The sequence below is a fragment of the Podarcis pityusensis genome (assembly GCF_964106645.2).
Source record: "Podarcis pityusensis genome assembly, chromosome: 2".
NCBI lineage: Eukaryota > Metazoa > Chordata > Lepidosauria > Squamata > Lacertidae > Podarcis > Podarcis pityusensis.
Window position 1 is genome coordinate 94200668 of NC_138029.1, and position 16709 is coordinate 94217376.

A 16709-nucleotide genomic window follows, 5' to 3' on the forward strand; every position below is an offset into this window, starting at 1 on the left:
CAATTTTATTCATTAACAATTCATTATGGAAACTAAAATAACTCTCAGGGTGTTGTATTTTGCATGTATCTGCCTACAGGTTTAGATCATTATTAACTGAGTGAAGCAGTAGAGTATTTTCCTACATTATACCTTTTAATATATTTTAGCTAAACATTCTATTCCAGTTTATGTTAATTGTATAACAGGACTGGCCCTACCACCACCACCTTACAAAAATAAATTCCTGCATTAAGTGGGAAGGTATACATGGGGATTGTAAGCATATTGGCCTGTAAATAGGAAGAAAAAATAAATCCCTACCTGTGACCAGAAACTGAATCCACAGGGTTTCTGATTGCAGGGAAGACTGTAATCATGTTCAGTCAAATTCACTTACAATACTTCAGACCTTCCCACTCAATGCAGGAAAGTGAGGGTGGTTTGTACACCTTGTTCCCCTTCCAATTTAAGCATTGCTGAATAGGACTAGATTGGAAAACGGAGAAAGTATAGAATTAAAGTCACAGATCTGTAGAGTTGGAAGGGACCCCAAGCGTCATCTAGTCCAACTCCCAGCAATGCAGGAATTTTCATGCCATGCTAAGCTCCCCATGTTGAATTTGTGCCTACTAATTCCTGTTCTCTCATTAAGAATGTGCCCACAGTTTAAAAAAAAAACCCTCAACCAGCCAAAACCAAAACAGAGGGTGTGGGAATATTTTTTAATGTGTGTGTGTGTATATGGGGCTTTGATTTCAATACAGTGGTACCTCGGGTTACATACGCTTCAGGTTACAGACTCCGCTAACCCAGAAATATTACCTCGGGTTAAGAACTTTGCTTCAGGATGAGAACAGAAATTGTGCTCCAGCGGCGCAGCGGCAGCAGGAGGCCCCATTAGCTAAAGTGGTGCTTTAGGTTAAGAACAGTTTCAGGTTAAGAACGGACCTCTGGAACAAATTAAGTACTTAACCTGAGGTACCACTGTATTTCAATTTCTAGGAGACTTAAGAGTCTACTTTGCCAGAAACATGGAACCATAACCTAAATTGGAAAGCTATGTATCACATTTGTGGGCACTGCTACATAGTAAATAGTTTGTTTCTAGCGCAGAAGTGTGGAATCTGAAGGATTCCAGGTGTTACTGGACCAGAACAGCTTCACCCAGCACAGTCAACATTCAGAGAAAAGTTGCATATAAATGTTGTGAAATTAAAAGTAAATTTAAAAAATCTAAAGAATACCTTAGAGAAGCCTTTCCTTGAAGTTAATAAATTTCACCCTGCAGCATTATATAGGTTTTAAGTAAGGGCTCCCCATTCACATACCAGTACCGAAAAGCAAAACCAATCCCCAGGTTTTAGTTTCATCTCTTCCACAGAACTCTAGTCATTCTCAGCCAGTTAATATAGTTATTTCTGGTTAATGGCCCTCTCAGCAGAGTCAGCCTTCAGGCAGAATTATACAATAACCTCTCATTAGACAAGTTATTATTGCTCTGTGTAAAAATCAATAATGCTGAATGATGAATAATGGTTATCAGCAGCTGATGACTTTTCCTTACTGATAAATAATTAGCGTGTTGTCTCCTGACCTATTTGTCGAGTGCTGCCCATTCTTCACAGTATTCAGCTCAATGAAAACGGAACATTTTTCTTCAAACAGAAAGAACACAAGGCCAGCAGCTTTACAGATTGCTAGATATCCTTTCCTGAGTAATTGCACCACGATTTGTTTTTTTCCTATATTGTAAATTACAGGCTTTATTTTTGTCTCTGTTGTGGTGACAGATATAACACATCCAATGTGTTTTAGCTGCTGCACTTAGACATCCCTTGCGAAGAAACACACCAATCTGCCAGTATCCCATCTGATGACATGTTTAATTACAGGATTAAAGTAATATATATTTGGGATATTTCTTTAGGGTCCTTGATCCTGTTTCTAGAGTGGTGACTTGAAAGGGAAAGTCATTTCTGATTAATGCTAAGCCAAAAGAAGGATAAGATAAGATAAGATAAGATAAGATAAATTTATTGTCATTGTCCGTATATACACAGTATACACAACAACGAAAATCAAACACCCACCCAAAGACCGGGTTCACATACACATTTGCACGTATCTCCAACACTCTCATCCTATTCAGACATAATCTATAAAAACATATCATACTCCAGAATGTAACATAACCTATTAAAAGCATAACATAACCTAAAAACCTGTCTCATTCCTTCCTACTCCCTGCTTGCTATTTCTTGCAACTGGCCCTGAGATCATTATTTAGTGCAATCAGAGCTCTTGGATAGAAACTATTCAGAAGGCGTGTGGTTCGTGTTTTCATTGTCCTATATCTTCTGCCCGAAGGCAACAGTTCAAAGAAGTTGTGAGCGGGATGGGTGGGATCTCTCAGGATATTGTGTGACTTCCTCAAAGTGCGAGACGTGAAGATCTCATCCAGGGTTGGTAGTTGGAGCCCAATAACATTCTGGGCAATTTTAATTATTCTCTGTAAAGCTTTTTTATCCGTTTCAGAGCTGCTCCCATACCACGATAATATACTATAGGTTAAGACACTCTCGATGGTACTGTGATAATAGGACAGAAGTAGGTGCTGAGATAGATTCAGTCCCCTGAGCATTCTCAGGAAATACAACCTCCCCTGCACCTTCCTCACAACCATATTAATATTTGCAGTCCATGAGAGGTCCTCAGAGATGTAAATGCCCAGGTATTTAAAACTACCAACAAGGAGTTGTTTTTGCGATCCTTTTCACTAGCATTTGCCTATTAACATATATTCCCTTACTCTGAATAAAGGTAATTTGCTGTCACTGAACTCTCATTGGCTAGGATCTTCCATAAGAGCAGTGCAGGAAGCATTCGGTAGTGGCGCCTGCCCTGCAGAACACCCTCCCATCAGATGTCAAGGCAATAAACAACTATCTTACTTTTAAAAGACATCTGAAGGTAGCCCCGTTTAGGGAAGTTTTAAATGTTTAATGCTGTATTGTGTTTTTAATATTCGGTTGGGAGCTGCCCAGAGTGGCTGGGGAAGCCCAGCCAAATGGGCAGGGTATAAATTATTATTATTATTATTACTCCGACTCTAAATCAGTTTCGTTTCCCCCTCAAGTGATGCCAGCATGTAACAAAACTTTTTAAGTTACAAAACACTACATCATTCCTGATTAGCTGGAATTAATCTAGGTAGGGGAGCCTTAATCAGGAAAAAATGGTACAGAAAGAGGCAGAAGAAACATCAACAAAGGTGAACATCCACATTTCACTTTTTAAAGGGAACCTTTGTCACATCATTTCTGCACAGAACTCCTGACAAATATTCAGACCAGGTTTTGTACTATATTTGGCTTTGTGGCCATCATAATTTTGAAAGTGGGGTAGAGAATTCATGAATATTGCATGTCTGGATGATTGTGAGTCAGTGAGGAGGTCGTAGACCACTTGTTCTTTGAAGGGAATAAGGGAGCACCCAACTACTTCTCCACAAAGCACAGATGGTTGTGACATTCAAGTTCACAAGTTTATTGTTCCTCACTAAAGGTCTTCACTAATCTGCAGCAATAGTTTCAACAAAATAACACAGAACATACACCCACAATACAAGCCCAAACCCATGATGCAAGAGGGGGAAGACACTGGAGACACCAACAAGCTCAAATGCAGCTTAATTTCAGAGGAAAAGATTATTAGTGCTGTTTTTTTTGTTTAAATTTCTATGCTATCCTTCATCCAAAGATCACAGGGCAGTTTACAATATAATAAGGAATTAGAGATAAAGATTTTTTTGTTGACATGCACTAATAAAAATAACACAAAGGAACCAGGGGAGGGACGAGAGGGAAGTCAGGGGATTCGCTGAATCCCAAAATATGGATTAATACTAAGCGTGAATATAGATGTTTTAATTGTTAAAAAAACAATATAATAACACAAAAGTACATATCATAATAAAAAACAAAGTCTCTCTGGGGAGAGCATTCCACAAGTGGGGAACCACTGCAGAAAAGGCCCATTCTCGTGTTGCCACCCTCCAGATCTCTTGTGGGGGAGTCACACGAAGAAGGACCTCAGATGATGATTGCAGGGTCCAGGTTGGTTCATATGGGAAGAGGTGATCCTTGAGGTATTACAGTCCTGACTTGTTTAATAGATCAAAACAAGCATTGAATTGGGCCCATTGAATTGGGCAACCAGTGTAGTTGGGGCAGGATTGGCATTATATGCTCAAACCATCTTGCCCCTGTAAGAAACCTGGTTGCTGAATTCTGCATCAGCAGAACTTTCCAAACCGTCTTCAGATATAGCCCTACATATAATGCATTGCAGTAATCTAACCTAGAGGTTACCAGAGCATAGACAACAGAAGTTAAGCTATCCCTTTCTAGATAGGGGTGGAGCTGGGCCACTAGCTGAAGCTGATAGAAGGTAGCTTCTCTCTGCACCACCCAGGTCACCTGGACCCTCAAGCGACAGCCATCATGCTGCATGCCCAATCAAGAGCAGGCAACCTCCCATCCATCTGGTCTAGGAAACTATCCACTAACAGTGCCTCAGTTTTATATGGATTCAGTCCACTGCTGACAATGGTCCAGCACATCCACTACAAAACCTGCAGATGTAAAGAAGTAGAGCTGTGTGTCATCGGTATATTGATGGCAATGTACTCCAAAATTCCGGATAATCCCATTCAGCAGTATCAGAAGTTTACCTTCCCTTCCACCTCACCTCATTTCCAAATTCTAGTCCCCACTGCTCCCAGTGAACATGGCTTGGACCAAGGACCAATGAATTACAACTGAATTACTAAAACAACTTACATTGATTTTATCTAACTTCCTTTCCCCTGATTCTTGGCAGCCAGTTCATAAAGGGCCACTTGCTGTGTTATGATGCTGTTAGTGTCTCTCAAATGAAACCAAACCATTTCTGCTGGGATTTGTAATGTACAAAGGAAGATTTCATAGTTTACATTTTCTACTCCAATTTATCTTCTTTATACAATGATAGATATAGTTACATATAGGACTACTTTTATCTTTTGAGTTACAAACTCTTTTTTCCATTTCTCTTCTATATATGTGCTCTATCAGAATACACACTATATAACAATATCCTGAAGAAACAACAGTTTATAGTCCAGTGCCCTGAAAGCTTGGAAATTATTCTTCCACATAATCTATGATTTTCCTTCTTCTCCCCATCCTGGTTAGCTCAAATGTAAAACAATGGAGATGTTGATCTCTAACTTTGTATATTAATTTGCTTTACTGAATTCATAAAGAGAGTTCAGTGAAGATAACAGAGTGGTACAAGACAGTTTTTCAGAAAGTTATAGTGATTTGTTACACAGTTTGATGATTTTGACATGATTGATTTTGTTCTTGGTCAGTTAATTATACAGCTATAAATTAGTGGATTATTTTATCCTGGGAGATGCTTGCAGAAATTAGGTCACTGTCATATATCATTATAATATCTTTTCCTAACACATCTGATCTCTGCATCCATTTTTACTTTACAGCATTTCCCCCCCAGTTAACATATATTCTCAATAATTACCATGATACAGTGAATACAAGTTGAGCTGACAAGGTCTTATAAAGCATGAGGAATTGCTCTCCATTTTTCTCATCCTAATTATCTTCATTAAAAAAGCCCATAATAGGATTGCGCTTTGTTTTGTTTTTACACATACCAATGTAGTATTTAAGAAAAGTACGAAGTGACCATTGAAAGTTCAAGTGTACATTAATATAAGGAGACTTTCTCTATGGCCAGCAGATAAAGGCATAAATCATTGCTGTGCTCCGAGGTACTGTGGGATACCATAGAAAGTTATCGGTAGTTCCTAAATCCTAACTAAGCACAGATATTACTCAACCACTATTAATCAATGTCTGCAATATGCAGAAAGAGGGAGCTTCTGAGTGTGCTTTACCTCAGTTCTAACCAGATGATGATGAAAGCCAACAGGTCTGACTCGTGCCCTGAGCATGGGCCATAAAATCCTCAGATTCCTTTAAAACCTACAAGGACATCCATATCAGAAAATTAGGGGATCCATGGCGGAGAAGTTGGAGTGCAGAGGTCATTCAATTACCTTCCCATGATTATTATGTCTAGAAGTCCCAGTCTTCCTCCAAAGCTTGTAGTGGAGAGATAATTCTAGTGGTTGATCGGTTCTTTGAACGTATGTTTTTTGAGTACATGGAAGTATGACAAAGCTGTGGAAACAATCCCGTCCCCCGTCCCCCATCTGAAAGCTTAGAAAAGGTCCTGTGTCTCATCATGTTCACAAGAAAACAGAGCGAAGTTCCATATACCTGCTTGGTATGATACTTGAGCACTTGCCAGAATGGAAAGGTGGGCTTGCTATGCCCTATGACAGAGCAAGGAAACAGGCGGCATAATATATGTTGCTAGACTACAACTCCCATCACCTCTGATCACTGACTATGCTGACTTGGGTGGAAGTCAAAAACATGTGGAGAGCCACATATTCACCATCTCTGTCCCATGACCATGCCTGTACCTGTAAATTGCTGGATGAAATTGCTGCTGTGCGAAGAATTATTCACATATACTGTTACTCTGGAATTAGCACTTAGGCAGGGGGTAAAGTATAGGAACTGTCAATAAACACTGCCCTGAATTCTACAGCTCAGTATCCATGTCCTGGAGTTGTTGTTTTTTAATGAAGCTGTAGTTCCAAACATAGTCAAAAAGTTGCTTGGTTCATGAGACAATCAACTGGAAATCTGGCCTTTGTGCAAGTTTTCCAAGTTGTAAACTGCAAAGAAGAGGCTCTGTGATTGCCACCTACAAGATAATGAGAATTTAAAGTGTCGTCCTTGATTAAACACCACATCTAGGTCCTAGCTTCATATTATGGAAATGACCTGATTAGCAGTCATGTTGTTTGTATTTTATGGGGGGGAGGGCATTGGCATTGCAGTCACACAGAGCAGAGGTTAAGCCTTCCCTCTCCAGCTTAGATATCAGTAAAAACCGCTTACACAGAAGCACTTAGCATCTGGGGAAAAACACTCCCCACTTTGCTAATTGCCACATGGGCAAGGGTTTTTTACCACAATTTCAGCTGGGGAAGGAAAATTGAAGCCTCCAGTTCACACACTACAGTGCCAATGCCCAAACATTTCACTTTATTTTCAAAACATAATGGACCAGATTCAGCATTCTCTGGCCATCATTGTAAGTGCTGTTGCACTACCAGGAATAATGGCTGCGCAATATGAAATCCAGTGCAACAGTTGTGCTAAGGGAAGCTTGTTGTATAACTGGCTGTAAAACTACAGCACTCTGCTGTGTAACCAGCCACGAGAGCCGGGCTGGCTTTCTGCGTCTTCTTTTGTGCAAGCCACTTTGCTAGCACAAGTAGTACAGCACTAAGAGACTTTAACTTAGCAAGATACTGAATTCCTCCCAATGAAATGAAAGGGATGCAGTTTACTACCATTGCCTTCAAATGGCAGAATCTTAGAAAAGACATTAACGGCTGTTCTAAAATCTAATTAAATTTTAGAGTGCTAGTAATACAGCCATAAGGCTTGCATAAGCCATTATCTACATTAATAAAAATTAAAGTCAAAAATTAAAGTCAAACAATATCTGCACAATAGTAATGTACCTGGATTCAAGGTCACTTTAATTCCCTGATTATGTTATTCTTGTTTATAGTTGCCATAAAAATTATTGATTATTTAATCAAGTTTTCAGATGCATGTTCATTTGTTTTAACTTTGTTCTCCAAATGCACATTATTGAGACAGATATTATGAAGATAATTATTTCTTTGCTTTATTTCTTTGCCATTACAAACAGAGTATGAATTTTATGAAAATCTGCAGAGATGCTTGGAAAAGAAAAGTGTAGGGGGGAAAGAAAAGAAGAGATTTAAGATGCATTTCTCTCTAAAGCATGAAGATGTACAGAACAAGCATCACCAGTTAGGTGAGAATATAAACATAGGGGATGAAGCAGTCAGTATCCCTGCACAGCTCTGTAGAATATATAGAACACCATGTGAAAGATGTGCTCTCTGTGTGTGTTAATATCCTCATGGAGGGTTCCATCTTGAGTTAAACATTCAGGTAAGTAGGTGTGGTGAAATACCTCTATCTGATACCTTGGAGGCCCACTGCCACTTAGTTAATAACGGCCTAGATGAACTATTATGATTGCTGTTCCAATAATTTAAAAAGGTTGGATTATGTGAGTCCTAAAAAAGAAAAGGAAGAAACATAGGGGAGAAGTGCAGGAGAATGACTTTATTGTGGCATCCCCATAACAGATATTCCATTAAAAAAACAAGTGACTTGAGAGTGGCATGTCATTTGAAAATACCCGGGGGTTGGGGGTCTGGTTTTTGGAAAAGAAAAGTCTCGACTTTTACTGAGTAGTTTCATTTTAGATTATTTTTTATATCCCATTTTCCTACTAAATTAATACCAAAAGTGGTAGTAGTAGATAAATACTACCCCAAAATCCCAGACGGGATGAGCTGCATTTGCTTTGTTAGCACACATTAGCAGGAACTTCCATTATTCCAAAAACTACTAGCTGATGAAAATAGTTAAGAGTTGCTGTTTTAATTTTCCCTGAGTTCCTGAAACAATGTGAATGGGCACTTTTCAAAGCTTTATTAGATTTTGGAGTGTAGCCAAAATATTAGAGTGGTGGTGGGAAGTTCAGGTGTCAATCGCCTGACAGAGGGAAGATTTTGAGGTATCAGGCATGGTGATTTAGTATGCCTACACTGAGACAGTAAGTCATGCAGGGTTCGCAACAATCCTCATGCCAATCCGAATAGCTGTTCAGGGACCAACAAGATCAGTCTAGGTCAGCAATATTCAAAACAGCGACCCTTCTAATAAATCACCCTCCTAGTTGGTACCTCTCACATAGTGGACGGTTCTCTTTAACATGCAGGGGTGTCCAAGCTTTTTTCAAAGAGGGCCAGATTTGATGAAGTGAACATGCATGAGGGCCGACCGAAGTTGTTGACTTTTCTTTAGGGTTGAAGTTGTTAAGCTTTTTTTTTTTAGCATTTTAGCCCAAAGTTGTTTACCTTTTTTTAGGATTCAGGTTGTTGGCCTTCTTTTCGGATTCTACCCTGGGAAATAAACTGCCACAGGGGCCAGATTAAGCCGAGCGGCCCCCGGGCTGGACTTTGGACATGCCTGCATTACAGCTATTTAACATTCCTCTCCACAAAGAATCCTAGAAACTTTTATTTGTTAAGGGTGCTGGAAACTGTAGTTCTGTGAAGGGTGAATTAGAGTTCCCAGGATTCTTTTTGGGGGGTGGGATGTGCTTTTAATGTAGGGTGTGTATGCAGTTACAGTAAAGGCATAAAATGAGTTGAAGGATGGCATAGGCTACCATGCTTTCTTGTTTAAGCCCTGTGATGTCACTCTTAGTATTCCACTTTTAAGCTACTATGTGTTGGATCTAGAGTATTCCTTTTGTGAGTAGAAGTGCTCATTTTGCCTTTGTGGAAAGGACTGTGACCCAAAGGGTGCTTCAACTGGAGGAAGGCAGGGAGGCAGCTTTCACTAATCTCTCCCTTCATCCCGTAGACCCCACTGTCAGCCCTCCTAAGCAATGCTGCAAGGGAACTATGATATCATCAAACACCATGTTTCTCCTTCCACTAGCAGGAACATCCTGTGAGTAGAGTTCTTACAGGAACTTTGGATCTAAGCTACTGTCTTTAGCCGCATGCTCCTTTTCCTTCAAAGCAAATAGTGGGTGATATCCAGTTGTGTTCTCTCTGCTTATTGAAGGCATCTATCAGCACAATAAGGACAGAGACAATTTTCAGTGATGCTTCTTCCACCCTGCAGCTCTGTGTGCCCCCACCCTGTGTGCTTTATAGAGTCTCCAAACCCTTCAGAGCAGATTTATTCCAAGAGATGCCTTCAAATCAGTGGAGGTAACACTATGAACACCACCCTATACTTTAGTAATGTGCTACAAGAAGATCCTTATAACATAACTCACTTGTTTCTGATGGTCCCAAATTGAGTCTATATGCTTTAAGTCTGGTTCTTGCTATTTGAAAATAATCTTCCAAAGTGCAGTGCAGTAAAGTACTCCAACGCCCACTTTACAGTGCAGGGATGAAGAACCTGCGGCCCTCCAGATGAAACCCAATTCCAATTCCTGCCATCCCCAGCCACCATGAACAATGGTCAGAAATGACAGGACTTAGTCCAACAAAATCTGGAAGGTCAGAGTTTGCGCACCCTTGCTGCAATGGTTCTTCCATATGAAGTACGTATCTTAACTAACCACATCCAAATTGCTTATCCTGTAAAAACCCAACTTTAAGAGAGGTATATACATAAGCAATTGTAGAGATAGCTGGGAATACTTGGTTTAAACAATGTATGCAAAAGAAACCACTATCTATAAACTACTGTCTAGTCACTCAATTCCAGTTAATTTCTTCTAGCTTTTTCTAGCTCTTTACCACTCCTTCTTTAGCTCATTTTTTTCACATGAAAGAAGTGCCAATTGGCTGCTGGCTTGAAGAGAAAACAGATTCCACACACAGGAGGACCGTGCATATGGTGTTAAATGTAGAATTATGTCTTTCTAGGTCTTTCTAGGATACACACATTCCCCCCCCATTGAATTAACTTATAAAAATATGGAGAAGAAAATGCATACTTCAGGTGGCATAAGGATCATATTCTACTTGAAAATGCATGTACTAATAGGAGCTAACAACGGTTTAAGGGAAAAAGTAGAATGAAAGAAATAAAAAATTAACCACTGCAAAATCCAACTAATAGCAAAACACGCTATTCAAAAATATGTGCAAAACCTACAATTTGGAAAATATTTTGACAGATTCCCTTATTCTGCCAGGGAAATGTGGTATCATCAAAAACCATCTTTCTCCTTCCATCAGCAGGACCATCTGTGAGTAGAGTCAATTTTCAGTATTGTGTACTGTATCTAGAACTTTCAAAATGAGTCCCACTAGTAGATTTATCTAATTTCTTTTTCTCTTTCTTATTTAAAACGACTGCTTCAAGAGCTTCACCCAAGACTTAAATGAATGGATGAATCACCATGAAAGAAGATAGTCTTAAGGCACTATTAAGAGGGCAGCCACACTGCTGCAGTTAATGAAGGGAAGACAACCAAAGAGAAGAGGACGGATGACCATGGATGTGTAAAATGGGATGGGGTGGGGGTAGGGAGAGTCCATGAAGCATGAATAGATCACAAGAAGCATTTGGTTTTGGATGACAAATTGTACTGCAATACCCTTTTTCTGTGCCTTCGGGATGGATAGCTGGTAATGGAGCAAAGTGTATCAATTACTCTGGGAAAATAGGTAGCACAAAATGCCTTTCCCTTCTCTTGCTAGTGCACAGAATAGCATTTTCAGTTCTATATTGTGTCAATTAGCCAAACAGGATGTGTTTGTTAAAAGAAAATGTTTGTCTCACACAGTGACCATTTTAGCATTTCTTCTCTCTCTCACTACAGGATTGAGGTTGGGATGACTTCTCACAAGCAACACATCCCAACAAGAAAACTTTACCACAGGAACTGGAAACTTTTTCATCTCAAGAAGAATTTTATGCGATTACAGTTCTTTCTCCCTTTTTAAAATCCGTCCACAAGAAACCTTTGAAAATGATTCTATACATTATTATTATTATTATTATTATTATTATTATTATTATCTTAGTTATTGAATTATTCTCCTGTCCTTCCCCCCCCCCCCCCCCGAGGTGCCCAGGGCAGCAAAATATCTACAAGCAGTTACAGCTGAAAACATTCTTCCATCCAATTATTTCTGGGTCGCCAGGAACCATATTCTTCAGACACCAAATGGCTGGGTAAATAGGAATGCTTTCAATTTCCTACTGAAAATTAATAATAATAGAGCCAAGTGCACCTCACTAGGGAGGGCATTCCACAACCAAGGAACCAGCACTGAAAGGACCCTGTCAATATTCAATATTCAATAGTCAGGTCAGAGGTGGTTGGTACAGTGGTACCTCGGGTTACATACGCTTCAGGTTACAGACTTCGCTAACCCAGAAATAGTACCTTGGGTTAAGAACTTTGCTTCAGGATGAGAACAGAAAACGTGCTCCGGTGGCGCGGTAGCAGCGGGAGGCCCCATTAGCTAAAGTGGTGCTTCAGGTTACGAACGGACCTCCAGAACGAATTAAGTACTTAACCCGAGGTACCACTGTATTGAGGAAGGCACTCTTTAGCATGAAGAAGAAGATTATGAAGGCATCTTAGCACTGAGACAGATAATGTTTACCACATCAGGGGAAAGACTTGTGAGCTTCCTAATATGGTACATCTTCAGATGTACACCAATGATTTTTATAACGCTCATTAATCTCCCTGTATAGTTGAAATTCCATACATTGCTAAAAGGAAGATCTATTGTTGTATTAAGGCAATTCACTTTTGCTTTTCCACTGAGCAAACATCTCAAAAGCACCAGCTCATAACATAATGGAACATAAAGGTAAAGGTAAAGGACCCCTGACAGTAAAGTCCAGTTGCGAACAATTCTGGGATTGCGGCGCTCATCTCACTTTACTGGCCGAAGGAGCCGATGTTTGTCCGCAGACAGTTTTTCCGGGTCATGTGGCCAGCATGAATAAGGCGCTTCTGGCAAAACCAGAGCAGCATACGGAAACGTCGTTTACCTTCCCACCGGAAAAGTACCTATTGATCTACTTGCACTTTGACGTGCTTTCAAACTGCTAGGTTGGCAGGAGCTGGGACCGAACAACTGGAGCTTACCCTATCGCGGGGATTTGAACCGTCAACCTTCCGATCGGCAAGCCCAAGGCTCAGTGGTTTACACCACAGCACCACCCGCGTCCCTTAACATCTCAAAAGCACCAGCTCATAACATGATGGAACATAGAGAGGAGCAAATGAGCGCATTCCACAATATTATGTATGGCCAGAGACCTATATACTAAATGTGCACCCATGAAACAAACATGTTTAATGTTTGGTATTTAAGATCTTTTGCTGTAGCTTTCATCTGATCATTTTAGTTTCTGCCAGAGGCTCTTCCCATTTGTGTCCTTTTTTGTAGTTTCTTCTGACAGTTACACATTTAAACAAAAGGTTCTCTGTATGTGTGTGTATATACTTTAATAAACTTTTTCTTTTCATAGGAAATGTTATGTTGTGTTAGGATGAGTGCATAAAAGGTCTCAGAGCATCTTCTGTTTAGCCCGCAGAGGAGCTGTGAGCCTCAGGCAGAAGGAATTGCAGATTGCTAGCCGATTAAAATAAAAAATATTCTTTTTAATATTTTTGTATGCTTTATTGCTTTTTCACTTGCTTGACAGTTTCATCTACCCACTGCCATCGGCTATCTTCATCAGTGACTGATCTCTTTCCCCTCTCCTGTCCAACAATGCAGGAACATTTGAATTGCAGGACAGACTAGAAACCTTTATTTCATATAATAATAATTGTTACAATAGAAAGTGACTGCTGTGCACTGAACATTCTTGAATGTCACTTGACTCACATTTAAATATTCTCCTCTATGTCTCACTGTAACAAAGAAACTGAATACTAAACAATGGAGCCATTACCAATCCAAAATCTACATCCACTACTCAACAGTCATTGGTCAGTAGGACTATTTTACCTACTGCCCAGGTGATTGTGAGTGTAATGAATGACTAATGGTTATGCATGCAACACAGAACGAACATAAACATCCATGGAGTAATTTTTTAAGGACTGAAGTCATATGTGGCATATCCTCTTCTCTCTCTCTCTCTGGAAAATATAGCAGATCAAAGAAACTGGACTGTCACATTTAGGGGTCACCCTTCTGGATAAAGCGGGGGTGGGGGAGAGGATAAATTATATTTTGACAGCATTCATGTTGCTTGCATTTTGTCCACAGATTCCACTGAGATGGAAAGCTGTCTCAAGTGGGTTGTGCAACATTTCAGAAACCACCATGGTATCACAAATTCCAAATACAGGCATATTGATTTGGTACATGTGTTTGGGTGTCTTCTTGGTTAACGAAAGAAAGAATTAATGCCAAACTGTATAAAGGGCCTACATCCACTGTTCAATTTAGTGTGTCAGTTTTTTCATAAGCATCAACAACCGCTAACAGTTAATTTACTGACATTTATTGGTGACTTCCTGGTGCTGGGCTATTGTTAATCTCGTTGCCACTAGACTAGTCATCTATGGGAGAGGAGTCTCGTATCACCAGGGTGGGTGAGAGATGAAATAGGCAGACTTTTCACCCTGAAGCATTTCATTGTGAAACTTTTTATAAGCCAATGTTCAACGGAGTCCAGTGAAGAACATTCACTGGTCTATAATATATCAAGAACTTTTATGGGTGGTGGTTTGTATAAATTATTTTCTCATCAACCCTTTTACAAGGCAAGTTAAATGATAAGAATGAGGAAAAATCAGCCTTGAATAATTTCTAAAAAGAAACATGCCAAAATCAATCAGATAAATTATTAGCAATGAATAATTTGACCAGCTCAATTAGGCTAAAATGTCAGCATTAGCCACTGTCAGAAAGAGGTTAGCTAATCAGGTAAAATCATCTGACTGTTCTGTGGGACAAATTATGATTATGATGATGATGATATTATTATTATTAATAATAATAATAATAATAAATAATACTAATTTTATACTCTGCCCATCTGGCTGGGCTTCCCCAGCCACTCTGGGCGGCTTCCAACAAAATATTAGAATACAGTAATCCATCAAGCTTCAATGAAACTCTGTACAATTCCCACTTCAACAGTTCACAATAATCTCTCTGATATAGTTTTATGGTTTCAGAATGCAAATCCCAAACAAATCAGTCTTTAAATTCCCTGTCTCTAGCCTACTTGTCCACCTACAATCATTACGGAAGAAACTTTTGCTTCTGATGAAACGTTTGACATCAACATAGACCACAACCAGTAGTTAATCATGCTGCTAAAGAGGTAGGAATATGGTAAAAACAATCCTAGTTCATCATGAAATGAACCCTTGGATCTGCTTTAGTCTAAACTTGGGGTACTTGAGACCTTCTAGATGTTGCAAGAATCTAACTGCCATCAGTCCCCACCCAGCATGGTCAATGGTCAAAGATGATGACAACAGCATATACACAGCTCCCCATCTCCTAAAGGATCCCATCCAACTCCCTTCAATGCAAGAATCTCAACTAAAGCATCAATAATAGATGGCCATCCAACCTCTGCTTACAAACCTCCAATGAAGGAGAGTCCACCACTTTCCAAATGAGTCTGTTCCAATGCTACTTACTCTGTCTAGCTGTCTAGGCACAGGAATTTCTTAGCCTTGCTGCCTTACATTTTTAAAGTAAATTACAGTGGTCCCTCTGGTTACGTACTTAATTCGTTCCGGAGGTCTGTTCTTAACCTGAGGTACCACTTTAGCTGATGGGGCCTCCCACTGCTGCTGAGTAATTTCTGTTCTCATACTGAAGCAAAGTTCTTAACCCGAGGTACTATTTCTGGGTTAGCAGAGTCTGTAACCTGAAGCGTTTGTAAACTTAAGCATTTGTAACCCAAGGTACCACTGTATATGGTAGATTGACCCTGACAACTTTTAAATGCACATCGGTGATCTACAGCACTTCCAAGAGTGTTTCATTACTACTACATTGCAGGCAGGGAAGTTGGCATGAATGTTTAGGAACACAGTGATGGCAAAATTACAAAACACTATGAGAAATACTTATGGATGGATGGAGACTCTTTTGCTGTTTTCAGAATTGGAATACAATCCATGGGGAGAGCGGGAGGATTAACTATGCCATGAATTATTAACCATTTGATATTAGAGGCCGAATGACTAGAGTATATTTGGGATTCTAATCCTGGCCCAGCCTGACATATTTGGGCTGCTGCTGCTAAACCCAGCTAGAAACTACTTGCAAACTTTGATCACCAGGACTATGGCACAGGTACTGCAAAGTTGAAGAAAACATAGCCTGAACACAGAAAAGTGTTTTCCTCTTCAGAGTATCTGAAAACTGACAAACAAGGAATGCATTATATCATTCAGAAATCACTCTCACCTTTTTTCGAACTGCTTCTTAAACTGTCCATGGGATAGCTCTTTCCCTGGTATCTATGATGAAGGGTCCCAAACATGTGACACGCACCTGCATTAAAAAAACAAAAACAAACCAGAGCTCATATTTAGATCAGTGAAGCAGATAATGTAGGGAGGATAGTGCTGAGCCCATAGACCTAAAGAAAAACAGAGATGTAGGAAATCATAGAGCTATAACACAGAGAAAAGATAAGAAACAACCTAGTCACATGATCCTTTGTAGGGATGCTGATCCACCTTGTCGTCTCCAACCATAAAAGCAAGCTCTGCCAAGGGACAGCAAAGCAGCAGCATGAGAAGCCTGCAGAGGCTACAGAGAGAACTGTAAGAGTGGAGGGATGTCCTATTTGCCATCCTTGGGCCCACCTGGGAATATTACCAAACCTGCTATAGCCTGGAACTGAATGTGGAGAGTGCAGCCAGGAATGGCCCAAGACATTTTGGCACCTGACGTGAACCACAAAATAGTGCTTCCCAAGCAAGGAAGAAAGTGTTGAATGAAGCTCTACATCGGGAACAAGGTGAAGGGGTGTGGAATAAGGATCTAC

The 16709-nt window shown here is 39.9% G+C and overlaps 1 protein-coding gene across 7 annotated transcripts in view; it reads right to left on the bottom strand.

Moving 5' to 3' along the window:
• LOC308471560 (contactin-4) overlaps positions 1-16709 on the bottom strand; it is a 520761-nt gene that overhangs the window by 332376 nt on the left and 171676 nt on the right. For 6 of the 7 annotated variants that reach the window (XM_080995664.1, XM_080995658.1, XM_080995657.1 and 3 more), the window contains exon 3: positions 16124-16210. The exons of the other annotated variant lie outside the window; for it this stretch is intronic. In XM_080995664.1, the coding sequence (XP_080851790.1) occupies positions 16124-16199 (76 nt within the window). In that variant the 5' untranslated portion in view covers positions 16200-16210. The remainder of the gene's footprint in view (positions 1-16123; positions 16211-16709) is intronic. 7 annotated transcript variants of the gene reach the window in all.